This window comes from Tachysurus fulvidraco, chromosome 15 (genome assembly GCF_022655615.1).
Source record: "Tachysurus fulvidraco isolate hzauxx_2018 chromosome 15, HZAU_PFXX_2.0, whole genome shotgun sequence".
NCBI classification, from domain to species: domain Eukaryota; kingdom Metazoa; phylum Chordata; class Actinopteri; order Siluriformes; family Bagridae; genus Tachysurus; species Tachysurus fulvidraco.
This window is the reverse complement of record NC_062532.1, coordinates 18587589-18615442: the sequence shown is the minus strand read 5'-3', so window position 1 is coordinate 18615442 and position 27854 is coordinate 18587589. Positions and strand designations below refer to the sequence as shown.

The 27854-nt window shown below is 41.7% G+C and overlaps 1 protein-coding gene across 1 annotated transcript; it reads right to left on the bottom strand.

The window, feature by feature from the left end:
* Positions 1–1996: 1996 nt before the first annotated feature.
* On the bottom strand, positions 1997–25710 carry znf281a (zinc finger protein 281a). Its single transcript, XM_027161157.2, has 7 exons — positions 25573–25710; positions 17918–18413; positions 14075–14176; positions 11061–11184; positions 8478–8561; positions 7706–7824; positions 1997–7183 (listed from the first exon to the last, which is right to left on the bottom strand). The coding sequence occupies exons 2-7, from the start codon at positions 18338–18340 to the stop codon at positions 5609–5611; spliced, it is 2427 nt and encodes an 808-aa protein (XP_027016958.1). The 5' UTR covers positions 18341–18413; positions 25573–25710; the 3' UTR covers positions 1997–5608.
* Between the last annotated feature and the right edge of the window lie 2144 nt (positions 25711–27854).

Below are 27854 nucleotides of genomic sequence, written 5' to 3'. Positions count from 1 at the left end.
AGATAATCATCATTAGCCTTCCTCAATATCAGAGTCGACATTTCCCACTTTTTTTCTTTCTTTCTTGAAAACCGTGACCCGATTCAGGTCACGCAAACAAGAGTCGCTTTCAAATATTTATCCACAGGAGCGCTGAATGAGACTGAACACACATATGCACACAGCTTAAAACAAACTGATATAGAATATCTCGCTGATTAAATATCTTTCTTCCTCACATACACACACGCAGAGGGGAACCGTCCTGTTCCATGCTGTGTGAGGAAGTGCGGAAAACGAGTTCTCTGTACTCGACAAACAGAAAAAAAAAACGGCATGAGAAAAGATTAAGTAGAAGAATTATGGATATAAACTGGATGGATCATTCATGACATTCCTGTCTATTAAAAGGTTTAAGTGCAAGTTGGAGGCCAAATGAGACCAAAGACATCTCCAGTATCGTTGCATAAGAAATAATGACACACAAGCACCAAAAAAAGTCTCTTTGCTTGTATGTGTGTTTTTGACAGTGATGTTCCAAAGGAAGCAGAGCAGTACACGGTACACACCTTTTTTTTTAAATATATTATTTATATGTATTCTAGAAATCTCCTCATTATCTCAACATATATACTCACCACCAGGTCATGGTGTATCTGTGATGCTGTTGGTTCAAATCCCAGAGAGCTGTTGCTGTAAGAAAGCCCTGAGCAAGCAAACAAACAAAAAGCCCACTTACCTGATGGCTACGATAACTGAATCACCATCATGTCAAACCTTGGGAACAGACAGACTCCAACAAACAGCATCACTTACCTGATCTGATCAATCTCCTAATAACTGCACAGTTCATTCAAAACAGTATCAATTATTTCCTTTAGACCTTTAATTGCAATGGTGAAAGTCCATAAACTACCCAAGTATAAGTTGCCGGTTAAATTCGTCCATTTAAGGCCACAGATGATTCATCTGTTCTCACTCATTCATACATCCAACTTCAGTGCAGTCACCAGACCTGAATCCCAGGAGATGCTGACATGTAAACATTGACCAGAACTGAAGTTTTGCCTTATGGAATCCCTACCATGAAGATCTCAAGCTCTTCAGAGAAGAGGAGAACCCAGTATCAGTGTAGTGTGTTGAATAAAGTGTCTGGTTCTTATGGGGGTTCCGTCAAAGTTCCAGACTCATGCTGGTGTGAATGTATGTTTCCTGTTTATGGTGATGTGAAATGGACCGTTATCTAGTATTTCCAGAATAACGCAGGGGAACATTATTGTGGGACAAAAGAGATGTATTTGGTGAGTCAGGTTCTATTTGCGATGAACACATCACTAATTAACCAGACCAACAGCGAAGTGGCACCGGCAGCGATCACACTCCAATTTTTACCTCAGTAAACCTTCCCAGTGCGAAAAGCACCTTATGACCTCAGACAAAAATGGCAGGTTTACCTGTTTACATTACACACTTTTACCTTCCTATCAATGCTCTAATAGTCACTGCAGCTTCCAGACGATGGAACAAGATCCAAACACTTGTGGGTTTTTATTATTATTATTATTTTTTTTGTCAATCAAGAATTTTGTTATCAAAGAATAGCAAAGCTTTAACTGAATCTAGCAGAAGATGTGAAAGCACTATGAGGTGGTGTGGTAAAGGGATGGGATCAGAGCACTAAGATACAGCGAGTGATCAGTTATAATAGCGGACCCCTTTTCTTCCCCATCCCCTTTATTACTCCCTGTTAAAAAGAAACAGGAAAAACTAAACTATCCAAGCTCACACATCGGATAGAGAAAAGGTTTGTGTCATTTTATGTCGGAGATAAAACCGAGTGTGACGTTAAAAATGTCACAATTTCCGGTGATTCTTAAGATTGTATTCTCAAGTGCAATAAAAAGCAATAAAATCTTTTGACCCTCGTGCCTCTTTCTGAGATCATATAGACAAAAGTTCAACAAATCAATTCACAACTGCTGTATAAAACTAATAAACGGAAGCACAGAAACACACCCACTGATAACAGCGTTTTATTTTTTTAACCCCTAATCGATAATAAATTCAAAGGGACAGGCTTAGCCCTGTGAGTCAGATCACAAGAATCTGGAATAAAATCAGACAGAAGGAACGTTGGCTACAAATTTGTGTGGTGACAAAAAAAAAGGGGGGGGGGGGGGGGGCAAATAAAAAAACAAAAAAAAAGAGACAGAAAGAAACATTAGTGTTTTTGTACATTGCATGTAAACAATAATAATACATCATTTTGGTTTTGATGATAAAAGAAGTCGTCACATTGAGGAGGAGGAGAACAAGCGATGCTTTAAGGATAAAATGAACACTTCTTGGTGTTTACCAGTCTGAATAAGAGGCCAAAAGTTTCACTGCTTCTATAACACGTTAAAATAAGGACAGATTTTTATACAGTCTGGTATCCATTTATACTTTCCAATGTTACAGAGAGAGAGAGAGAGAGAGAGAGAGAGAGAGAGAGAGACATCGCATCAGCTTATTCCTATAAAATCATTCCAAATTGATTCTTTTCCTGAAACAATTTTCACAAACCTTCAACAAAAGTCTACTAAACACTTCTGGTGAACTGGTTTTAACTTTAAACTGGTTGTTTTCCTCTCTTACACGTTCCTTTCTTCTCTTTATCGACACACCGCATTTCCACCTGAGACAAGCATACCACTGAGATTTTTTTTTCTTTTGTACAAATACAAATTTAAGATTAGTGTAAAAAAAAAAACAAACAAACAGTGGACCACATTTCCACCATGTGTAAATGAGCAAAGCTGCTCCAGTCTCAGTGCCATTGGTTAGAGGAAAACTCCAGCCTGAAAGTGGCTGCGTGTAGCGTGTCGTCACAGGGAGACGTTTCTAGCTGCGTTCTGACTGGGTTTGAAAAAAAAAAAAATAATAATTCACAGATCTCAAACAGAACGTATAACGGTCAGGGTTCGCTGTTCGTTACCTAAAAAAAAAAAAAAAATACAAGAGAAAGCGTTCATTTCTCATGCACCGTTTTCCAGCAGCGTTCGGTGTCGAAGCAGACGCTGGTCCCAGAATGCAATGCGGCTACTCGTTACGCTGGGGATGTGGCTAGTTAGTGACCTACGAGTGCTGCTGCACTGACAGAGGTGTGAAGGGCTAAAGCTCTGCTGCATCACTCTCTGTAGAGAGACATAAATGCTTGAGCCACGGCATTGTAAGTAATGCAGGAAAACCGTTAACCAAGGTGACCAAAACTTAGTATTGCATTCTAAAATAATAGAAAATAATTATAAACGTTGATATGCAAATTGCTCTGGGTGGATCCCCCCCGCCCCAAATCCATCTCATGACCCGAGAGGTCACGCTCTCCTGAAGGCCGTCTCTATACAGACTGAGTAAACCTTAACAGGAAAAAGCAGAGAGATAAAATAATAATAATAACAATAATAATAATAAAAAAGTGAGGATTTTCACTACTGAAACCAAATCGTCCCTGCTACATGCATGCCTCCTTCTGTCCTGAATCCCTGCTTGTGTCATCAGTGATATGAGGTATAAAGCGATCAGCTATGAGGATCATTATTGATAACAGCCATACGAGTACCCTAGGATGCTACAAACACAGTACTTGGTTCTAGTGGTCACTTTTTTTTTGTTCCCCATGATATATCGGTCTCCAGAGGTTCAGTCTGAAGTAATCAGTAGGTGCATATGAAAGAGCTATAGTGAGAGGGGGGAAAAATAAGAAAGAGGGGGGAAAAAAATAGAACAAAGACAGCAACCAAAAGTGGTGGAAGACAATGCACGTACTTATTATTTATAAAAAAAAAAATAAAAAATAAAAAAAAAACACAAACAATAATACTTAAATTATTACATAAGAGAAAGCTGAAATGTAGTTGAAGATAATACTTCACCCTGCATGCTTGCACAGTTTCAGCACTGTGAAATGATTACGTTTTGTACTCCATTCTTTTTTCCTTTTTTTTTTGGATCTGCCTGGTGAAAGTCACAGCGTCTTTACGGGGGTCTGTTAAAAATCGACACCGCTTCCCTAGATTTAATACTACCTAAGAAATTGAAACTCCACCCCTCCCATTCTAGGCTTGCTCTACATACATCCAGAAGTCCAAAAAAAATAAACAAGCTTCCCTCACACACGTACACACCCAAAATAACCCCACCCTCCATTTGACCTACTAAACCGTTCTAGAAATGTAAGACCTCGTCATATCCGTATAAAAAACCCCAGCCCCTCCCCACCCCGCTCGTGTTAAAGAATCGAACCACGTCCTGGTCTTTATCCCTTGCGTGCCTTCTGAAACATTGACTTTAGATTTATTTTCTTTTTTACATAAAAAAATAGCATGTCCGCTGTTACAGAACGAACATCCTGCTTGATCAGACTGGGCCGTTTCATCCTGTATGCAAAAAAGGAGGAACAGGTTCAAAGTGCTCGACTGGACTCTTTTTCGAGATGAAGAAGAGGAGGAGGAGGAGGAGGCAGGTGAAAGAGGCACAGCATATTCCTATGAGCTGGTGTGTGATGAGAGGCACTCACACATGTGCACACGGTGCCCTCTTGTGAGCAACCCTTGGCTCTGCTCTCCAAAGGTGAAAAGGCGGAGGGGAAAAAGTAAAAAAGGTAAAATAAAATAAAAGGGGGAGGGGAATTAGGGGGGGGGTAAGAGGACTACGGTGAGGGATTTGGCAAAGGAGAAAAAAAAGAGCATGCTCGGACACATCCCCTTCTCCCCACCATTACCACCACGGTGTCACCCGCCGTTCCTCAGAAAGGTTACATATGGTATAGTACATATAGTTATTCTTATAAATATATATGGCCCTTATTGAAGGAAAATGTGAGCGTTTCACATTTACATAAAAGTACCATAATCTCTATACAGCCGAGTGGAAAGTGTTGTCAGTGAAACAGAGCAGGCAGCAGTTTCATGTTTTTAGGTGTCGCAATCGAAAGAAAATAAAAATAATAATTCCGAGAGAGAGAGAAATAATAAATCAAAGCTTCTCTGTATTTGCAAAGTTTTCCACCTTTTCAATGCATTATTGCTGCCGCTCTGATAAAATTTTCCTGTACACCTTTACACATTTTACCTGAGTAATACTTTAAATCTTGTAACAGACGACATTTTTGGATTTTTTTTCCCCCCCACCATCTCCTTTTCCGGGCTAATCCCTGTCATTTCTTACCTCAAAGTTATTTTACATTGTGAAAACATGACCGTCGCTGGATAGAGAAAGGGGAAAGAGACAAACTGTGGAAAAGTTCATTGCTGCTACTCTATTTTTGCTTCATGATGTTCTGTCGATGAACAGAGCAGTTTCTAAGACACTACGAAAAAGAAGATCATTAGTAAATATGCCTTTTCCTTCCAAAAGAGGAAACGAATCGAAAATACTTAATTTTGCATTTCATTTCCGGCTTCGCAAGCCATCTAAGGGTGAAATTTCATGTTTTCATAAATGGCAACAAGATAATTACAAAAAAACACAAAAAAAAGCATTACAAAAATAATAATAAAATAGAACTAAATAATTAATAATAATATTAATAATAACAAAAACAACGATACAAAAGACAAAATGAATAAGCAGAAGCTCTGCAGCCAGATCAGTTGTAGCTTTGGCTTTGTGGGCTTTTGGTATCGCTCACGCTGGCCAGAAGGCTGCTGTACCCTGAGAATTGCTCCACATCTGTGCCCGAGTCTGTACCAAACACCAAAGGCCTATGGCCACCTTTAAACTGCCCCCCAAAAGCCTGAGCAAAGTTTTCAATCTGATATGAGCCTTTGGCAGGGACCATTGAGAAGCCAGCGGCGCCGTTTTTGGAGCCTTGGTCGTCTTTTTGGCCGCTGAGGTCAGTTGTTGGAGCTGGGAGCTGGTAGGCGCTTGAGTTGGGGGTGTGAGGAGGAGCAGATGGAGAGCTGTTGTGTTGTTTCTCCAGGTGTTCTGTCAGCTCCTGGGATGGGGTGAGCTGCTGCTGCTGTGGTTGAGGCTGCTGGGAATGCTGAGTGTGCGCCGTGGGGTCCAGGCCACTCAGATGGAAGCCCTGCGAAGGCGACGAGTTCCCCAACAAGCCAAAGTGTGACTTTGGCACAGAACAATTAAGCGTCGATGAGGAGGCTGGGAGGCCGAAGGAAAACTCCAGATGGGAGGTGGTGTACGTGGAAAAAGAAGCTACGGTGCCGGACGACGAAGTGGAGGAGGAGGAGGAAGGCGTCGGGCCGAGTACAAATCCACCACTGTGACTCGTCCTCTCGAGAGCCTGAAGGAGGAAGCGAGAGTACTCGTGCATCAAGGACGTCTTGTCTCCGCCGCCCGAGTTGCTCTCGGCACCCAACGGGTCAACTCCTTCGGCCGTGCCATGCTCCAGTTCCACATGATGTGGGTCAGATAGGTCAAACGTCACGTCAGGCTTGTGGCCATAGTGCTCCAGCAGGCTTTGTAGCACTTCATCTGGGATTCCTGACTTGTCCGGTTTGATGTCAGCCAGCGGTGACGAGTCGAGGAGTCCCAACGAGGAGTCTCCGTCCATCACTCCAGACACGATGCCCTGCACAACCACCGGTTGGGGATGCAAGTGGCTGACCCCCACGTCATAGCCAGTAGCTCCACCCCCTACAATGCCATTGCTGGTCCCAGGCAGGTAGCGCCGCTTCTTGAGGAACTGCATGGCATCGTCATAGTTGGCATTGTTGCTGCTGCTACTACTTTGGCCTGCTTTGTGGCTCTGGAGGAGGCCCATATCATCCATGCCAGCATCTCCGGTCAGCTCCATGTTGCCAGGCTTGGCTTGGGGATTTTTTTCCAAGCCTTTCCTGTGGCTCTTTTTAAATGCCATTTTGGGTGCTGGCACTGGTTCTCCGTGCATGCTCGGCCCCGGATGGGATGCTGATGTCGAAGATGATAGAGAGTGTCCATGGTTGTCCACAGTGTTAAAATCATGCACTTCATACCCCTCTGTCCCCTGACTGTGCGAGAGCCCTGGTGCCCTTTTGCGTTTGCAACCCTCACCACCGGTTTTGGACTTTCCTCGTTTGCGGCCTGGTGTGGTCACATTTCCCTGAGTGATTGCGTAGCTGCCATGCTCTCTGCCCATTTCCATCTCCACTCCATCCAAATCCTTTTTTATGCCATCTCCGCACGTCCGCTTGTGCTTCAACAACCGGTCTGTCCTGGAAAAATACTAGATGGGACACAAAGGAAATACAAAATTAAATCAAGTTTATATTTAGACGTCCATCTACACTCACACACACAATACGGATGTCTAAATGTTTTGTGGGACAAAAATCAGATTGCATAAGCGTTCATACCCTTAAACTAATACTTTGTAGATGTTTTTTATTTCATCCATTTCTAGTAACCTTATGTTAAGGACCAACCACAAAACAAGGAAGTTTCGGGTATTAATTCCATAACAGAAGTAAGAAATTTGACTCTCTTAAAAGTTATCACGACAAAACAGACGTCATGTTACACTGAACCGACAAAGTAGAACATTTAACTATGACTGCCTTTGTGTAACAAAGGCCTGGAGAAATGCTTCCAGAAATTTCTCCTTGTAGAAAAACACTTCAGCGTATCAACAACTATTGTGAACTCGTTTTTGTGGCAAGTCTGATAAAGCAGAATCAGATGTTTGTGTGCACTGATAGTAAACTCCCGTGTCAGTCTGAGAGCCCGGCTGGCTGCGGCTGAGGTTTACCTGTTGACAGGTGTCACACTTGTATGGCTTTTCTCCGCTGTGTGTTCGTTTGTGTCTCTCCATGTGGTATTTCTGAATGAAGCGCATGTTGCACTGGTCACAGCTAAAAGGCTTCTCTCCTGCACATAAAATAAGAAATGAGATAATCTGGGCATCTAAGAAAAAAGCTGAAAAAGAGAGAGAGAGAGAGAGAGAGAGAGAGAGAGAGAGAGAGAGAGAGAGAGAGAGAGAGAGAGAAGCAGAGATAGACAGAGAGAGACAGAGTGAGAGGCAGAGAGAGACAGAGGGGGACAGAGAAGGACAGACAGAGAGAGAGGCAGAGAGACAGAGAGACGCAGAGAGAGGCAGAGAGACAGAGAGAGTGAGAGAGACAGAGAGGGACAGACAGAGAGACACAGAAAGAGACACAGAGAGCAAGTGAGAGAGAGACAGAGAGCGAGGCAGAGAGAGACAGAGGGGGACAGAGAAGGACAGACAGAGAGAGAGGCAGAGAGACAGAGAGACGCAGAGAGAGGCAGAGAGACAGAGAGAGTGAGAGAGACAGAGAGGGAAAGACAGAGAGACACAGAAAGAGACACAGAGAGCAAGTGAGAGAGAGACAGAGAGCGAGTGAGAGAGAGACAGAGAGAGGCAGGAAGAGACACAGAGAGGTAGAGAGAGACAGAGAGAGACAGAGAGAGAGACAGAGAGGGAGAGACAGAGATTGACAGAGAAGGACAGACAGAGACAGACAGAGAGGGACAGAGAGCGAGTGAGAGTATGGAGAACTTACCGCTGTGAATTTTCTCATGTCTCTGTAGGAGGTATTTCTGTATGAAGCTCATATTACACTGGTTACACCGAAATGGCCTTTCACCTGGAGCGAACAGAACAGACGTGTGAATCACATGTGCTTATATTCTTCTGAAAACGAGTCACTCTCCAAAACAGATCAAGATTTTTAAGACCTGTATATATCTGTATTCAAAACACATTTTTAAGGCATTGGCACATGATGCTCAACTAAAAAATGAAAATGTATACCGTTAGTTAAATGTACACTATGCCAAAAAAGCAAAGGAACGCTATAAGAATTGTTGAATGTGAGAAAGGTGCTGCATCACCTGATCATATGATCTAGTACTTGAATTAATTCTGACTATTGTTCCTGTGTGTTGATGAACACCGGTTGCCTGTAAATTACCAGGAAGCAAAGTTCATAAAAGAAAAGCTCACGCAGCTGAAATGACGAGCCGACGGAAAGAACAGGTAGAAATGAAAGTTATCGACTCACAGCTACACAAGTAAACATACACATTAACAGCTTAACAAGAGCTCAAAGGTCTGAGGGGGAAAAAACTGAAGCCAAATTATCCATCAATCCATTTTCTACCGCTTATCCGGGGCCGGGTCGCGGGGGCAGCAGTCTAAGCAGGGACACCCAGACTTCCCTCTGAAAAAGTTTAATCCAACGGGAAATAAATAAATAAATAAATAAATAAATAAATAAATAAATATTTACGACTTATATCCTATATTCATATATTCCTCGATCTATTCAGGTGATCATGGACACCAGGCACATCACACTAACTACTATGATCTATCTGGGATTAGAAATGCCTGATGTCTAAGGAATCAGAACAGAAGGGTAAACAAACCTGTACACAGAAATCGGATTACGAGTATGTGGCACATTCCAGCTCGAGACATACTAGAAGGGTCACTCATTAGTGCAATCATGTGATTTATCTAAACACGACGTCACTTGTATATGGATGTGTAGAACGCAAATTAAATGATGTGACGTGGAGCAATTTACATCGGTTTGTCTTCATTTCATTTCAAATTGACTATCATGAATACAATATTTATCTGGAAAAAGATTTATTCTAAATGCTCTATAAATAAATAAAATAAATTTTACACTCTTCGTTTAAAGCTGTTTCATGCCTTACACTTGCAGACTGCAACACAACTCCATCAAAGGACATTTTTACACACACACACAAACACACACCGAGAGAGAGACAGACCCCAATAAAGAGAGAGAGAGAGAGACAGACCCCCAACAGAGAAAGACCCACTAATAGAGAGAGAAAGAAAGAGGCAGCCACCCACCCCTGAATAGAGGGAGAGACACCTCGAGAGAGAGAGAGAGAGAGAGAGAGAGAGAGAGAGAGAGAGAGAGAGAGAGAGAGGCAGCCCCCCAAGAGAGAGAGACACCCCCAAGAGAGAGAGAGAGAAACAGGCACCCCCCCAAGAGAGAGAGACACCCCCAAGAGAGAGAGAGAGAGAGAGAGAAACACCTCCGAAAGAGAGAAACATACACCCAATAGAAAGAGAGCGAGCGAGAGAGACAGACACGCCGCAATAGAAAGAGAGACCCCCAAATAGCTAGAGAGAGAGACACCCCGATAGAGAGAGAGACACCCAATAGAGAGAGAGAGAGAGAGACACACACACAAAGAGAGTGAGACACAGAGAGAAACCCACCAAGAGAACACTCTACAAATAACCTTTAAACTAAAGAAAATCTTATTTGAAAATCGTATTGCAATCTTAAAAAAGTTTCACCCACAGTCGCTTTTTACATGTTTAATCATTTTCATTAAGCTCATTACTTAAATGAAAGCAAGATGACGGGTGAAAAAAGTGGTCCACGAGGATGGCCCATTAGCGGTTAGTCTCTTCCAGCTAATGAAGTGTTTATGAGAGTAAATAATGATCCTCACTAAGCCTCTCTGCATTAAAAAAAAAAAAGATTGGGGACATTAACACCATTACAGAATGTGTTAAAAATGATCAAATCTAATTGGGAATTAAAAAAAAATTGCAAATCAGTTCAAACTTAGCTGCAGTTCTGAGTTGTAATCAGTTTGGGAGTTCAGTTTAGCAGCTCATGGCAGAGAGGGAGCTTCGATTTATAGCTGTAATGAAGTAATGACTTTTTTAGGACGTCAAATGTTTTGTAGATGTCCCACACCATTAAAATTAAATTAAACCATGGTCATTATTTACATCTTGGGATGTGGTAGCTCAGTGGTTAAGGTGTTGGGCTACTGATCGGAAGGTCATGGGTTCAAACCCCAGGTCCACCAAGCTGCCACTGCTGGGCCCCTGAGCAAGGCCCTTAACCCTCAGTTGCTCAGTTGTAAGTCACTCTGGATAAGGGTGTCTGCTAAATGCCGTAAATGTAAATGTAAATATTTAATACAAAGAAATGCTGGCATTGGGAAACTGCTGCTGTATAAGAGGAATAAAGCACTATGGGATGCTCTGGTATACAATAGTCAAGGCGTCACACTAGCACTCATTGGCTCTTCTCTACAGCAGGTCATTTCGACACGCAACCCGCCAGTAAATACGCACTAACCCGTGTGTATGAGAACATGTCTGCGGAGATGGTAGGAGCTGCGGAAAGCTGCACTGCAGTGCTCACAGATGTGCGGTTTGGAGCTGGGAGACACCGTCCCTCCATCAGGATCCAGCATTAGAGACTAGAGAAAAATGAAGAGCATCTATCAGCAACATGCATGGCTCAGATCACAAGACAAACACAAACACAACAGATGGTACGAGAGACCCATTATATTTTAAAAGACTTCAGGACTTTCTTTGTTTGGAAATCTCCATTTATTAAAACAGGGGGCATAGAAGCCCTTATCACCACCACATATACATTACAGCAGAATTCTTTTCTGAGGAGCAGGGAGGGTTGAGGGCCTTGCTCAAGGGCCCAGCAGTGGGCCTTGAACCCCGGTCCTCCGATCAACAACCCAGAGCCTTAACCAGTTGAGCAACCACTTAAGGCCTTTTTTACACCTGGTCACATGTGTTTTCTCTGATCCGATAGCTATCTGATTTGTTCCAAAACTGTTCCATTTACATCAGGCCACATAAATGCGTCTTGGCGAGTCGGATATCGATCCGACCTTTCTAGTCCCGCCCAAAATGCAAATATATTTTTACCTCATTTCCAGGGTAATTGAAATGGAACACGCTTTGGTGTACATACTTGAATATATTTTTGTTTCTAAATGTTTTACAAAGCTTTTGTTGGATGCTTTCATCGCCCCAAAGAGCAATAAGTGCCTGCGTGTCGTCCCTGTTATGTGTTTCTGGCGCGTTGCACGACTCGCGAATCACCTGCGAGTGACGTACTTCCGTTTGGGAGGAGTATAGCGCTGACGTATGTGGCTTGAACAACCACATTCACTTAAACCTGTCCAGTTTAATCTGAAACGCGTCCCATGTCCTTTTCCACTGAGGCAGTTCAAGTGCAGGTTCGGAGCCTAATTTAGAACCAGTTCTTTCTGTTTCGACAGCTAAAGCACCGGCTCCGAACCAGGAAAAGTGGTTCTTAAGTAGCACCAAAACGTTGCTGGTCTATACTTAAGAACCGCTTGCGTCAGGAGCTGGGGGCAGGGCTACTGTTAGCGCATTTGATAATGTATCTTAAGTATACTAATGTTTAATAAATTTTTACTATACCGCGGTATGATACATTATCAGCACACATGATAGTAGGTAGCTACATGCTAAGGCTAACTTTTTTCCGGTGTTAACGATAAAATAACGTTATGTACTTTATCGATTACAACCTCCGTTTATACAGATTACACGGAGCCGCACGTACACGTTTTATTCGCCGCGTTTGGATGCCAATGTAGGTTCGCAAAACCATGAGCATTAACAGTAAAGCAACATCCGCCATTGTTGTTGTTGTTGTGTTTGCCGCTGCTGCGCTAACGTTGCTGGGACACGTGACACGTATACAGTGACGTCACACTCGGCGCTGTGATGGCTCTCTAGCCGGTGGAAAAGCAACCCGGTTCTTAGAAGGTTCACCAGTGTAACCAACTTTGAACCAGCACTAGCGCTAGCTCTGAACCAGCACCCGGTTCTTTCCGGTGGAAAAGAGGCACCAGACCACCTCCTGAAGTGGTTTGAACCATCGGATCCGTCTCGGAGGGCATTTAGACCTGGTCTTTTTACCGTCGGATAGCTATCTGATCACAGAAAACGCATGAAGTGACCAGGTGTAAAAACCCCCTTTCACCTTTCCCCTTTATTTGATTTCACGTTGGTTTCATCGATGCTTGGAGTTCACACCACTTAGAAACCGTTTGCTGAGGACGTCCTCAGACTAAAGCTAGGAGATCGCTCTGGACAGTTTAATTAACAAACTATGAAGCTGGCTTTCATGTATTTTTTTTTAACCTACAGATATAAATTTTAGATGCCTATTTTTTTCCACCCAAACTCCTCCCAATTTGTCCTACATTCATTAGCAGTGTCGCGTTTGTGTTGTGCTTTTCTACCATTTCGAAACACCTGAGCCGAAACCTCGTTACAGATTTCATTTTATCGACGATCTTTCCACATTAGTACCAGTATTTCTTACATGGGGCATGAAAATGGTTTTGTACTGAAATATTTCCTTACAGCATATCTAAGGATATTAGGATGTCTGATTCCACTCTAGAAAATAGCTCGTTATTTGTAATCCGGTGCAAACTGGATCGGATCTTGTAACAAATATAAAAGCCTTGAAGTGAATTTTTTTGCACTCTTTTTTTTTTTAGTCTTTAAACATTTACATATAAAGAGACGTGCTAATATTTTGTGTTGGTTTTTATATGGACATTTGCAAATGTAAATGATTGTGTGTATTTGTGATTTTTTTTTGGTATTTCCTCCTCCATTAGATAGATAGATAGATAGATAGATAGATAGATAGATAGATAGATAGATAGATAGATAGATAGATAGATAGATAGATAGATAGATAGATAGATAGATAGATAGATAGATAGATAGATAGATAGATAGATAGACAGACAGACAGACAGACAGACAGACAGGGTATTAATACTGATTGATACTCAGTGTGTCAGGTTTGGCATCTATACTAAAAAAACATGGTATTGTTTAAGCTCTGAATTTTAGTATTTAAATATTAATCTGGGGTGAACGTTCGACTGCAATCAATAGTAAGAAGAAATGCAAATAAACGTTTGTGTGGTCAGTGAGACAGGTGCACTGACAGATGCATGCGAGAGGGTGTGTGTGTGTGTGTGTGTGGAGGGGGGGTTAATAATCAAGATGGGCAGGGAATGAGCTTAAACACTGAATTAAATATTCTTAGCTTTAGATATTAGTAAAAATGTATAAGATATTGTTAATATATATATAAAAAAATGTCTCTAAATATTTGTACAATATGTTTAAAACCAAAAAAAGTGGACTGACTGCATATAAACATAAAAAAGGTAAAAGAATAAAAATATTTTATGACTTCTTAATAAGCATTAAGGGAAAAAAAAAGAAGAATCAAACAGTATGAAGAGTGAGATTGCAGCATTGGAAGCTCTAAAGCACACGAACCTTCGATTCTCCTCGTTTCCGTCGCGTCTTGCCCTCCTGTCCGTCACTGTTTGACCTTCGACCTTTCCTCCCCGAGGAGTCCTTTCCCAGCCTCCCCGACAGCTGCGGGATAACAAAAGAGAGGAGCGAAGCAGAAAGAAAAGATTAACATACATCATGATCGAAGACAAAAAAAAAAAAAAAAAAGACGACGTCTGTTTATGTCCAAACAGCATGTGATGGCATTGAAGCTGTCCTTTGTTTAAAAAAATAATCATTTGCAGGAATATTTCACTTATTTCACTTAGATCAGCTGAAGATCTAATGAGCATCAAGATTATTACTATGTGGGGTGTGTGTGTGTGTGTGTGTGTGTGTGTGTGTGTGTGTGTGTGTGTGTGTGTGTGTGTGTGTGTGTGCGCGCGCGCGCGCGCGTCAGGAGGCAGGGTAATAAACTTTTATTTACAGCCCTTGAATCTTTCCCCTGAGAACACGCGTAACTTCCCTGAGCCTGACCAGTGTGTATGGAGAAGAGGGTTTGGATTATTTAGCAGCTGTGAGCAGAAGGAGGAGGTTTCCGTTTCTCAGCCCTGAATAATCAACCAGCTCGTCTCTGATAACAAAGAGCCGCACAACTTAATGATGCTCATCTCAGTCTGCCTTTCACACCACTGTGATCTGTAATATACTCACAGGCTCAGGTTTAAACACCTCAGGAGGCAAATCACAGAGAGAGAGAGAGAGAGAGGACCAGAGAGAGGGACACACACAACCCGAGAGAGGGGGGGGGGCACACCCACAACCCGAGAGAGAGACACACAACCTGAGAGAGAGACACACACACAACCTGAGAGAGAGAGACACACACACACAACCTGAGAGAGAGAGACACGGACAACGAAAGAAAGAGTAAAAGAATAAAGGTTGAGAGCAGAAAGTGAAGCGGGGAAGTCAGATGAAATATGAGAAGTGATCTGGACTAAATTAAGCTCAGAGCAGCCAAAACAAACATGGCTTCATTCGTTTCCTCCTCGACTGCAGGGTGAGCAGTGTGTAGACATACGGAAACAGACCATCACGTTTACAATCAGTAGGATTTAATAGTGAAACTGTTCAGCAGAGACAGCAGCTCACATCCTCCTCTCCCTGTACTGCACGACACAACCACGAGTTTGCAGCACAAACCTTTGGCTTTTTCAATTGATTTAGGTGACTGTGATATGAGTCAGCTGTCGGCGACTGCAGCACAAAGAAACAGATGCGGAGAGAGAGACGATGCCTCACACTCCTTTTCCTGTAGATCTGCCTCTCAGCACTGAACACGTAATCAGCCAATTTGTTTTCTCATGAGCTTGCCAATAGCTCAGCTCTCCCTAAGCACGTGTGTGTGCACACATGCCTCTACATGTCACTGCCGGTTTGGCCAGACCTCCTCATTGATGCTAGCGGAAGCAGGATGACATCACCACTATTCCCAGAGAAGGAAGTTTATATTTAACAGCTCCGGATCCTCTCTGTGGATTTATTGCTTAGACACTGAACTCTGGAGCTAATACCAGGCTAATGCAGCTCTTCCTTTTCCTTCACACACATGCCCGCGCGCCCCGACAGAGACACACACATGCCCTCGCGCCCCGACAGAGACACACACATGCCCTCGCGCCCCGACAGAGACACACACATGCCCGCACGCCCCGACAGAGACACACACATGCCCTCGCGCACCGACAGAGACACACACATGCCCGCACGCCCCGACAGAGACACACACATGCCCTCGCGCCCCGACAGAGACACACACATGCCCTCGCGCCCCGACACAGACACACACATGCCCGCGCGCCCCGACACAGACACACACATGCCCGCGCGCCCCGACACAGACACACACATGCCCGCGCGCCCCGACAGAGACACACACATGCCCGCGCGCCCCGACAGAGACACACACATGCCCTCGCGGCCCGACAGAGACACACGCCCACGAGCCCCGACAGACACACACACGCCAGCGCGCCCCGACAGAGACACACAAGCCCGCGCGCCACAACAGACACGCACGAAAGAAGGAAAGAGCAAAAGAAAGAAAGAAAGAAAAGTGCTGCAAGAGCAAAAGGTCATGAAAGAATTTTTTTTTAAAAAGTAAAAAAAAAAAGTAAACAAAGAGTGAAAGTAAATAGAAAAAAGGAAATAATCCTGTGTGGTATGTGAGCTGTTACTATGGCAACACTAAGGCAAGTGAATGTCGGACCTGCTGTTCTAGAAAATTCATCAACACCTTCTGACTGAAGGAGGAAAACAGACCCAAGGTAACAACTCGGCGCTGCGGTTTATTACGGCTTCAGTTTACTAGGAACGTTCCAGTGTCTTCCGTGTTTCTCTCTCGTGCTGATGTTCACCAGCACCACAACATGCACTGAACACTCACTTCTCTTTAACAAGTAAAGCTCCATTTATAGCTGTGTTACGGTCAGCTCTGTCCACCTGCCAGCTGAGGATGAGGAGGAGATTAATGAAGCACTTACATAACCATCACAAATGAACATGTTTCCTGTAGCAGAAGGGCAAAAACAAAGAAACTGTTTGTTCACTCGTTCTTTTCACACGGCGAGCTGCTAGGACATCGACGTCCGTTCACACGCGAGACATTCTCGTCATCAGCGCTGGAAATACCGATGCCACTTTTCTTTTGGTTTGAAGGCGTCAGATAGAGTAGTCAAGCCACGGCGTTATGCGTGAGGAGGTTTTATTTTTCTTCTTTTTCTCTTTTCTTTTAAAGAGATTGTAGGTAAAGTTTTTTTATTGGCTGGGAAGGTCTGTGTTAAATAAACTGATTGGAAGCAACAGAAATTTTTTCCTTCTTGTTTTCGTGCTACAATTTATTTTTTGTAGAAATTTCAATATAGTTTCAGGAAAAAATGAGCAAAAAAAAAAGCAAGTAAAAGAAGACAAAAGCAGAAAAAAAAAAGAAAGGCTTTTACGAATAAACTTCCTGACACTGACGTAAAAAAAATGGAACCGAGCAAAATAAAAAGATTAAAAACAGAGCAAAAGCAGCAGCATACAAAAAAAGTAAACAAATGACAAAACAAAAGACCAGAATAAAGAACAAAAAAAAAATAATAATAATAATAATAATAAGGAAGAAGTGTTTTAAACAGCACAGATAATGATGACAGAAAAAGCAGAATAGAAAAGTAGAATATTTTTTTTTTTATAAAAAAAGAAAGATACTTTCAACTTGTGTAATTCAGCTCAAACTCCAAAGAGGAGGAGCTTAATAATCTAAGCGTCTGAACTTTTTTGCCCCATACACCTGGGATTTTGAGAAGTGGCATAAAATGTCCAGTGTTGTGCTATAGCGCCACCATCAGGCTGATTAGGCCTAACTATTGCCTGACGAACTGGAGGGAGTCTTGTCCACTCGCCCCATCACATAATTTGTTTGGATGATTTGTTTGGTAGGGAAAATGAATAATAGGTTTACAGCACTTCATGCTTGAACCCCTAATTATGCACGGAAATAAACTGCATTATGTAAAATGGTGCTGCCTGAGGATATTTCTGGATGCTGAGAACTAAAAAAGGGTCATAGAACAAAGACCTCTTGACTATAATAGAGATTCACATTCAGCAGTCTCAAAAAATAGCTGAGATGATCTTAACACTGAGGTTTGTGCACCATGATCAGTGTTACACAGCTAACTGATGACAGCTTCAGCTGATTGTAGACCCTCAAGCGCGCGCTTTAGACCCTCACACACACTTTTTTCCCCTTCGCCCGATATTTTTATATAAATCTCCCAAACTAAATCATAAAAGATCTCATCACTTAGCCTGCTGCTTGCTGGTGTGCACACTTACGTTCCCCATGCTGAGGTCGTGTATCAGCAGGTTCTGATGGTTGCCGAGAGTCATCTCCATCATCTCTGTGCCTCCACGCCCCCCGTCACTCGAATACATGGGCTGCCTGTAGTCCAGCTCTGAAACCTTCTCCTGCTTAATGCCCATAGCAGGCATGTACTCTCCCATCCCTGGCATCATCCCCGCTCCGGAGACCAGTCCTCCTCCTCCTCCTGAGCTGTCACAGTCAGGCGAGTGGCGCTCCTTTTTCAGGACGAAATCGTGTGGCTGCAGCTCGGCCATGACACTCTGTCCGGCCAGGCGGGTGAAGCTGGTGACGGGTGGCAGGTGACTGAACATCAGCATGCCCGAGCTGAAGCCAGCCTCCATGCCCCCGCCTGGCCGCAGGAACTCGCTTCCCAGCTTGTCCTGGATGAGGCTCATGGTGGAAGCGCTTGGACAGAGCGGAGTGACGCTGAAATGATAGGGTCTTCAAAAGAGGGCCACAGCTCTCATCCTTAAAAAAAAAAAATGCAAAAGGATTATAATTCTTACAAAGTCTCTCTTTATTCCAGATGTACACAAGCTTCTGACCCCCGTTCCCAAATATTTCCATTTAATGACACTTTAATACTGTTATTTTTTTCTTTCATTATAGAGTGAATATTCCTGTTCAAGCACACTTCACTGGTAAAGCACATTTTAAATGACGTCTGTTGAGTAACACACAACACATAGATGTAAACAATTAATCCATTCTACTGCTTTAGACAATAACAGATGCAGACATTTATAGACAAAACACATTTTTACAAATATTTCCCAAAAGCTTGGGAATTAAAACATAAAAAAATGTTTTCCAGGTTTGAGTGCTAAAACAAGCACTTCAGCGGTTCCAGATCCTAGAAACATTGACTACATATAAAAGACATGTTTACTGGAATTCTACTGGCCAAGTGTGTGACTGTGATTAATAATAAACTGCCTGTGCATTCATACTATAATTATACCAGGTAGCTATAAAGAAAGTAATAGAAATATTAGATTTAGATGCTTTAACTCAGCCATAGCCAAATTGGTGGTTCGAAATCATCTAGAAGGAGGTAAAAGCAAATGCTGGAGAAATCACAGAATTATGTAATATTTGCATTGTTTATTTTTCAGTCTCACGACAGTTATATATAAATAAGTGACCGTTTAGGTTTATAACAGACTGCAAATGCCAAATTGAGTCCAGTGCCATGTCTAGACGTCCATCATTTCCACACGTTCTCATGCAACTAATGCCCCTTTTCCACCGAGGCAGTTTGAGTGCTGGTTTGGAGCCTAATTTAGAACCAGTTCTTTCTTTTTTTGACCGCCAAAGCACCGGCTCTGAACCAGGAAAAGTGGTTCTTTAGTAGAACCAAAACGTTGCTGGTCTAGACTTAAGAACCGCTTGCGTTAGGGGCTGTGGGCGGGGCTGTGGGCGGGGTTACTGTTAGCACATTTGATAATGTACTTTAAGTTTACTAACGTTTAATACACTTTTACTTTACCGCAATATGATCAGTTATCAGCACACATGATAGTAGGTAGCTATATGCTAAGGCTAACTTTTTTCTGTGCTAATAATAAAATAATGTTATGTACTTTCTCGATTACAACCTCCGTTTATACAAATTACATGGAGCTGCACGTACATGTTGGATTCACCGCGTTTGGGTGTTAATGTAGGTTCACAAAGCCATGAGCATAAACAGTAAAGCAACATCCGCCATTGTTGATTTGTTTGCCGCTGCTGTGCTAATGTTGCTGGGACACGCGACACGTATACAGTGACGTCAGATCTGTGATGGCTCTCTAACCGATGGAAAGGCAAACCCAGCGGAACCAACTTTGAACCAGCACCAGTGCTAGCTCTGAACCAGCACCCGGTTCTTTCTGGTGGAAAAGAGGCATAACTATGATTTCATTAAACTGCTTAAGAGTCTGATGACATTTACACTGTCATTATTAACTACTAAACTTTAATAAGGTGTCATATTTGACTGAATTGAAAATGGAAAACAGACATGATATTTATTCAGCGGTTATTCTTGCTTCACTATTGTTTGCATCCCCTGCAGAAGAATAAACTGATCTTAAATGTAACAGATTCTTACCTTAAAGAATATTTGTAATAAAATCAATGTTTATGGGTTTAATCTACCCCCTCTCCCCCACACGCACAGCTTCAAAAATCTTCCCCCAGAATCTTCAATGGCAAGAAACATGTGCTGTGTCCCAATTCGCCTCCTAAACAGTACCCGAGATTTGAGTTAGTGTTCCAAATCATAGTATGCTAAAATAAGTACCCCAATAGTACCAAAGATAGTCTATCGTTTACGGTTTATACAAGAAAAGGCAAAAATAAATCACAGCAATTTGGATTGAAATGAAGAAATGAAACATTTGAGATTATATATTCTGCAGAGGAATTTGATTTAATATTGTTTGTAATTCGTATCAACGAGAAGGTCGCTGCGAACTCCTAACGCTGTTTAACCTGACGATAAATTAACATTGTTTGAATATAACAAACGTTCACAAATTGAAGTACTCAATTCTATAATTGGGATGTGGAACTTTTAATAATAGACCCGAATAATTATAGAGGATACTATCAGTGGTGTGTGTGTGTGTGTGTGTGTGTGTGTGTGTAAGATGGAGAGAGACAGAACAGATTGCGTGACAGGGCCGTGCTGCTCCTTAGAGACGACAGGCGTGAGCTCTTTGATCCAGCCATTAAGTACTTAGCTGCATTAATCACACCATCTGATGGCACAGCCGGAGAAAGAGGGAGTCTGTTCGCAAGCTCTCGCTCTTCATCTGCACTAAAAAAACACTTGTGCTTTACAACACCGTCGTGTGAACTTGGGAGCAACACAATAACACACACGGCAGCCTGAACCGACTGATCTAGAGTATAGTAAACAAACAAAAGCCTTAAACGCCGAAGTAAATGGGCAAAAGTTTAGAAGGCCAGTAAGAAAACAAGCAACACCTTACGTTTCATTACAAATCAGCCGATAAGGAAATCTATGTAAATTTCTTGCTCTGTAAAGTGCACAAACTGGTCACACCAGCATCGGTTCACTGAAGGAACAGATAGTCAACTGCAGGACGTACTGGCACCATGACACTCCATACACAATTTAATGACAACATTTGTATTTAATTAGGTTAAATAGCACAGAAAAAACAAGTGACCAAAAAAAAAAAAAAGTTTTTAATGGTGATTTTTTTTGTGTTGTTGAAAAAAAATAAATCAGAACCATTTTTAATCCTAAAAGAATTTTACAAATATATATATTTTTAAAAATCAGTTATTAGCACCCCACAAAAAAATTCATTAACAAAATGAAATTGTTAAAAGTGTAATAATGATTTTTTTTTTTCTTATTTGTACAAATGAGTCAGAAGAAGAAAAAAAAACATTCAACACAAATGAACTAAGAGCTAAGAAAGCCCATTTGGAACAATGACTTCTGGTCCCGAATGCTTGTTTATGTCTGAACGAGCCTCCTGTTTTTTATTTTATAGACGCTCTACGAGCCACCGTAGATCCTGTGAGCAGAGATTTGTGAGCATGAGCAGGAATGGAAAGGAATGTTCACAGAAGCGGGGGAAAAAAAGAATATTAGACATCAAAATTACCTACGTAAGTGTAGGTCATTTTAATTGAAAAAAAAAAAATGAACCGATCCTAGAAAATGCACTTTGAATTGGAATTGTTCACTAGGAACCTGCTAGGGTGAAGATGTGTGTATTTTGCCCCCACGCACAACAAGAGACTGGTATGTGGTAGCTTACTGGTTAAGGTGTTGGACCAGCAATTAGAAGGTGGTGAGGTTGAATCCCAGGTCCACCAAGGTGCCACTGTTGGGCCCCTAATAAAATGAGATTTACATTTCCAGCATTTGGCAGACGCCCTAATCCAGAGTGACTTGCATTATCTAATTTTTTTATACAACTGAGCTATTGAGGGTTAAGGACCTTGCTCAGGGGCCCAACAGTGACAGCTTGGCGGACCTGGGATCAAACTCACATTTACAGCAGACAAACTTATCCGACACCCTTACAACTAAGCAATTGAGGGTTAAGGGCCTTGCTCAGGGGCCCAGTAGCGGCAGCTTGGTCCTGGGGTACAAACCCATGACCTTCCGATCAGTAGTCCTTAACCACTGAGCTACCACATCCCTCTCACAACCTTCCGATTGGTAGCCCAACACCTTAAACAATAGGATACCAGAATGCTCTGGATAAAGGTGTCTTCTAAATGCCATAAATGGTTAAAGAGTAAGTTTACATGTCATATAGATGGAAACAAACTAAAAAGAAGCTGAGCTAGATTCATCCGATCACACACACAACGTCTGGAGACTCGCACCTGGACAAAATCATGTTAGGAGAATCTGTAATGTTGGGGAGGAGTTTTACCGATATATAAATACATGCCATCAAAAATGTTAGATAAAATTTGCCTTCTTCTGCCAATAGGTTACAACTGGATCTTGGTGGGATCTTCCAGCAGCACAACAATCCAACAACAAAAAAATCTAAACCCACACAAAATAGTCAAAATTGAGTTTCTGCCCTCCAAGTCCTTGCACCTGAACCCTACAACCTGTGACTTGAAATGAATTTAGCTCATAAGAGAGAATCTATTAGGGCTTGGAGAGATCCTGTATTAAGGAGAGGTCTCAGACTCCTTGCTCTGTCTAATCCAGCAGCAGAGGTAAAGATTCAGTGCTGTGCTGCTGACAGAAGTGAGGTCTTTATTCAGGGTGCCAGTAATTCTGGTGTTTACAGATGCAGAACAGTGTGTGCATGGTCTGTAGGTGTGTATTAGTGGAAAGTGACCTTTAGTGGCACTGCTATTACCCAGAATCTGTACGCGTGGAGAATTATTGGCACATTGGTTGCAACATACTGCTACAACAGAAGAGTTTCAACATGGGTCAAGTCTTCCATCATGCACTCAGTGTTCCTGGGATATGTTCTGGATCTATCCTGACCCTGAGCAGGAACAAGCAGTTACTGCAGAGAAACAAATAACTGCAGCAGCCAAACTACTTGTGGACGGTTTGTCAGTAAACCTACCATTTTCATTTCACAGGAACATTGCAACCATCTTCAAGCTAACATGAAACACTTTTAAAGACGTTATGCCATAAACTCTTTCCAATCCAGTAACTACATCAGCTCATGCAAAGCTTATTATGTACCAAAGTGAATAAGAAAAAAAAACTGTTATAGCAAAGCACAAAAACTCCTCTGACCTGAAGACCATCATGTGGAGGAAAACCTGCTGACTATTAAGACAAAAAATATATAATGAATTGATAAGAATTCGTAAAACACGTAAAAACCAACTAATCCGTGTTAATATAAAGGAGTGATTTGAATTAAAGCCAGCACTTCTGTCCGAGCAGCTGTTATAGAAAACTAATCAAGGTCTTCCGAATAACCGAGAAATCAAAATTTCTTAAAACAAATTTAGTATAAACACCAAGAGTCGTCATGTTCAAAATTTTAAAAACACAATAGACTAAAGGTGTTGAAAATCCGGTCAGTGTTAATTTTTCTCTTTATCCCGCACTATAAACTCTACATTTGACCTACAATGATTGAGCAGGTGTTGTCAATACAAACAAAGATGCTTATCCCACTTCAAATATGATGCGTCCAGTCTAAGCAAGCTCTAAGAAAGCGTAATGTATAAAAAGCTACGGTTCTAGCAAACTGATAGCACGAGCCAACGCGATGTGTGAGAAAAGGATTCACATGTATCAGCAGGATGAATGGTGGATTAATGTGTGCCGGATCGGGCTTTTCTCAGCACCGTGTTAATTATTCATGCGGCTGCACGCAGGCTCGACATGCTTTGTTTACTACAACGGCTGGGCACGGTACTTTCACCTATGCAAATTGAACCAGGCGCACGTCTGGGAGCCTCAGCTGCGCAAGCTGACCTACACGCCGACTGGGAATCCTGCCTTTTATTAACAGCGAATGCAAAGGATTTTACTAGAAATATCACCAATCAAATTAAATAACACTCAGCACAAAAAAAAACCCTCGTCTAAACGAAAGTCTAAAAAATGACCGAGATTCTTAACCGGAGATGCACGGTCATAAAATATGTTCAAAACAAGATTCAAATCAGGACCATGTGCAAATGTGGACTGAAAGGATCTGCATAATGACCACAATCTGCCACATTTACCACGTTCAATAAGCCACACTTAATAACTGCAATCTTTCACTTACGCCCTTTGATACAATCTGACCAACAACTACAACGTGTTAAAGAAAGGAAAGCACTACTAGAAGACATAGTAATATTACTAACAAGCAATTAAAGAAAAAAGATATATGAGGCAGGACTGGACAAAATAATGATCAGCAAATGATTCCTAATTATACAAAACATTGAAATACTTTCCTGTAACTATCATATAAACGCTCAGCTTATTTTCTCTTAACATATCCGGTTCGTTTTTCGGTAAATTTTCTTATCAGCTTTGCAGAGCCTTTGTAGCTGAATCATAAAAATCTTACCATCACTACGTTACATCATGGCTGTGATAAATCTATTGGCACCCCTGAAAACTGTACTTCTCATTGTTGTTAAGGTGCATCTTTAAGTTTGCCTCATGTAGCATCTCTGATAAGTTACTACGGTCCACTAATGTGCCTTAAATCTTTTTATTTACAGGTAAACTTTTGAAAAATGGCTCAAAAGACAGCATGGAAAAGTATCCATAGTTTAAGGGACAAAACAATTTTAATCTTTAAAAAAAAAAAAACATGGGGGGGGTAGAGAAAGAGAGAGGAATACAGAATGAGAGAGTGAGAGAAAAAGAAAGGAATATATATATATATTCCTTGAATGAGAGAGAGAGAGAGAGAGAGAGAGAGAGAGAGAGAGAGAGAGAAAAAGGAAAAGAGTTAGGGGATAGAGAAAGAGAACGCAAGAGTGAGAAAAAGAAAAGAAGAGAGAGACAGAGACAGAAAAAAAGGGAGAGAGAGAGAGCTTTTTATCGGGTTTAAATGTGGTCTTTATGAATGTTTATAGGAACGTCGGTTGTATGAGTGATGATGATGATGATGATGATGAGTAATGTACAACATGACGAACATCAATCACAGACCAAGTCACAGTGTAAAGTGACGAGCGCAATTTAACTCCATCATCATTCCGCACTAATGTACAGGCCTTTAATGGGCCTCATGGAGCCTGTAGTTATTAATCTCTCACCTTACGGCTTAATTACACTTCAGCTCTCACGCCGAAAAACACAAACAAACAAACACATTTCTCTGTAAACAACTCACATGTACTGCGCGGTCACGTCCAAAAAAAATCTAAACAAAAAAATAAACCAAAATCTAAAATGAACCAAACCTTGTATTATTAAAGCTGCTCATAATAAACCGGCCCACGCGCTCACTCGCGTCCCTCGCGCTCTCTCCGTCTCGCGCTGAACAATTGATGCTCCGCGCGCATGCTAAGCTGCTAATGCTAACCCAGCGTACAGTCAGAGCCGCTCGCGCTTTGTTGTCTGACCCCAGCACCGCTTCTTCACTCCGTCTTGCCCGTTAAACCACAAACTCTCACACAAAGCTCGCTTTTCTTTCCTTTCGCTTACCAGCTCATGACCACCGCTCACTCTGGCCGTGCTCGTTTTTTTTACCGCCCAGCTCGGTCGTTTGTTTCTGTCTTCAGAGTCTAAACATTGTTCTCCCGCGACCGCTGCGCTCCTCCATCTTGACTCAGCGCGGGGCACTATGGGTAAAAAAAAAAAAAAAAAAAAAAAAAGAAAAGAAAAAGAAAAAAAGCTCGACGGGTCCCGCGAGGAGACAGACACGCGCTCGACAGGCACGCGCGTTGCCATAGTGAGGAGCTGAGGCATGGCGGGTACCGCGTTATTGTTGATATTGTAAAGCTTAAGCTATAAACATGGTATTCTGTTATTAACACTTATTTAACTCACAAGGTGGATTTGTTTTATTAAAGTCTCACAGAAACGTGCAATCACAACCAGTAACAAATCTATTATCTTTCTTTCTTCCTTCTTTCTTTCTTCATTTCTTCCTTCATTTCTTTCTTTTTTCTTTCTTTCTTTCTTTCTTTCTTCCTTAATTATATATTATAAGTGCTATCTAGTCATGTATCATCCTTTTCAGATATAACAAATGACTTAATCTATTCAGCCCTATAAACACTATAAGATTAGCAGGATAGCACATAAATTTTATATCACGTCAAGTTTTTGACTGACATCATAAAATGTCTCACATCAGACACAATAATGTCTATTTTTTTCCCAAACCCAAAGCACCGGACTAAACTATCAGCCTGATACATGAAGATATATCCAGTTTGTTGTGGATTAGCTACTTTAGCTACTTGAAGGTATTTGTGTTAAAAGCAGCATAAACATAAGCACTATATTCCAAAAACCTGCTAGGATTCTGGATAACACTCGAGCTAATACATTAGCTTCAGCTTAGACTCCTGCCTAGACAAATAATTATACACTGGACTGGAAATAAACCATTAAAGTCAGAATCTAGCAAGCTCCCAGGCTAATATGACTAACATGGAACTGCATAGACAGTCAGTGACTCATAGGGTTGCTGTGGATGACCTGTTAGTTCCTCAGAAGTTCTTGGTTACACAAATCCACTCAACTACACACTGTTGTAGAAAGGACATTATTTATATGTACAATATGTCCTGTCCAGTGTCACCCAAATAAAGATGAGGTTCCCTTCTGAGTCCGATTCTTCTCAAGGTTTCTTCCTTATATCATCTCAGGTTGTTTTTCCTCACAACCATCACCTCAGGCTTGTTCATTGGGGATATATACAAACTTAATATTAAATCTTAAAAATGTTATTGTTTCTATACTTATGTAAAGCTGCTTTGAGATCATGAGAATTGTTAAAAGCCCCACACAAATAGATGGGAATGAGAATTTGAATTAACAAGCTGAGCCACACAAAAACAGCTCCTTCAGCTTTAACATTTCAACATTTCAGCTTTAAACAGTATTCATTTGTCCTCGTCTTGTAACTAGATTTCATCTTCAGGATTGTGGTGGATCTGGAGTATATCTCAGGAACAATGGGTGGCAGAGATGAGGCAAGGATACACTGTGAAACCATTCACCAGTAAATCAGCATAGCCAGTACACCTAGTGGTGTTTTTATCTGGATGGTTGGATGACACTATTACAACTTGCTTCTGCCAATAGGATATTATGTGAAGCTTTAGTCCAATAATTCCTTATTTGGAAACAATCTGTGACTAAAACTAATGACTATAACTAACTTTTTTTTGTCTGGTGAAAACAGGCCAAAATGTTCTAGTCCCACTGGAACGGTGACTCGATTCTCATGAATCTTGTGAACTCCTACTTAGGTCTGCACTTTTTCAGAAGGTAAAGTAACCCGAGCTTTTGCCCCTTATGACATCATTTTCCACGACATATATGTACCAGGAGTAGCAGAGGAGCACTGTGGGACACAGAAAAGATGAGGTCCTTTGTTCAGAAACTCACAAGATTACAGCTATTTTTGCATTGTTTTACTGTCTATAATAGCACAAACATAATAACAATGTTATTGTTTTGAAAAGTAATGTACATTGTCTATGCTTGTTTGTGATGTATTAAGATAAATGTGAATGTACTGAGGTTTGATGAGCATGCAGCAGGTACTTAAAACCAACACAATCAGATTCGGACCACAGCAAACATTCTCAGTGTGAAAACCATCTGAGAATACATTAGAATCTGTCTCTGGTTTCAAGGTGGCTTTCCTCAGAGGCTTCTCTTAATTCCAGCACAGCAAAGGAACTCACTGTTTCTCCTGCAGGTGACTGAATGACCTCTGGTCCATTTTTGTTCCAGCAAAGGAGCTCACT

Bases quoted from the DNA above. Each gene is read 5' to 3' on its own strand.
- znf281a (XM_027161157.2), bottom strand. From the start codon at position 18,340: ATGAGCCTCATCCAGGACAAGCTGGGAAGCGAGTTCCTGCGGCCAGGC. The intron at 14,177-17,917 runs GTAAGTGTGCAC...GTTATCCCGCAG, and splicing joins ACGACCTCAGCATGGGGAAC to CTGTCGGGGAGGCTGGGAAA. The intron at 8,562-11,060 runs GTTAGTGCGTAT...TGTTCGCTCCAG, and splicing joins ACATGTTCTCATACACACGG to GTGAAAGGCCATTTCGGTGT.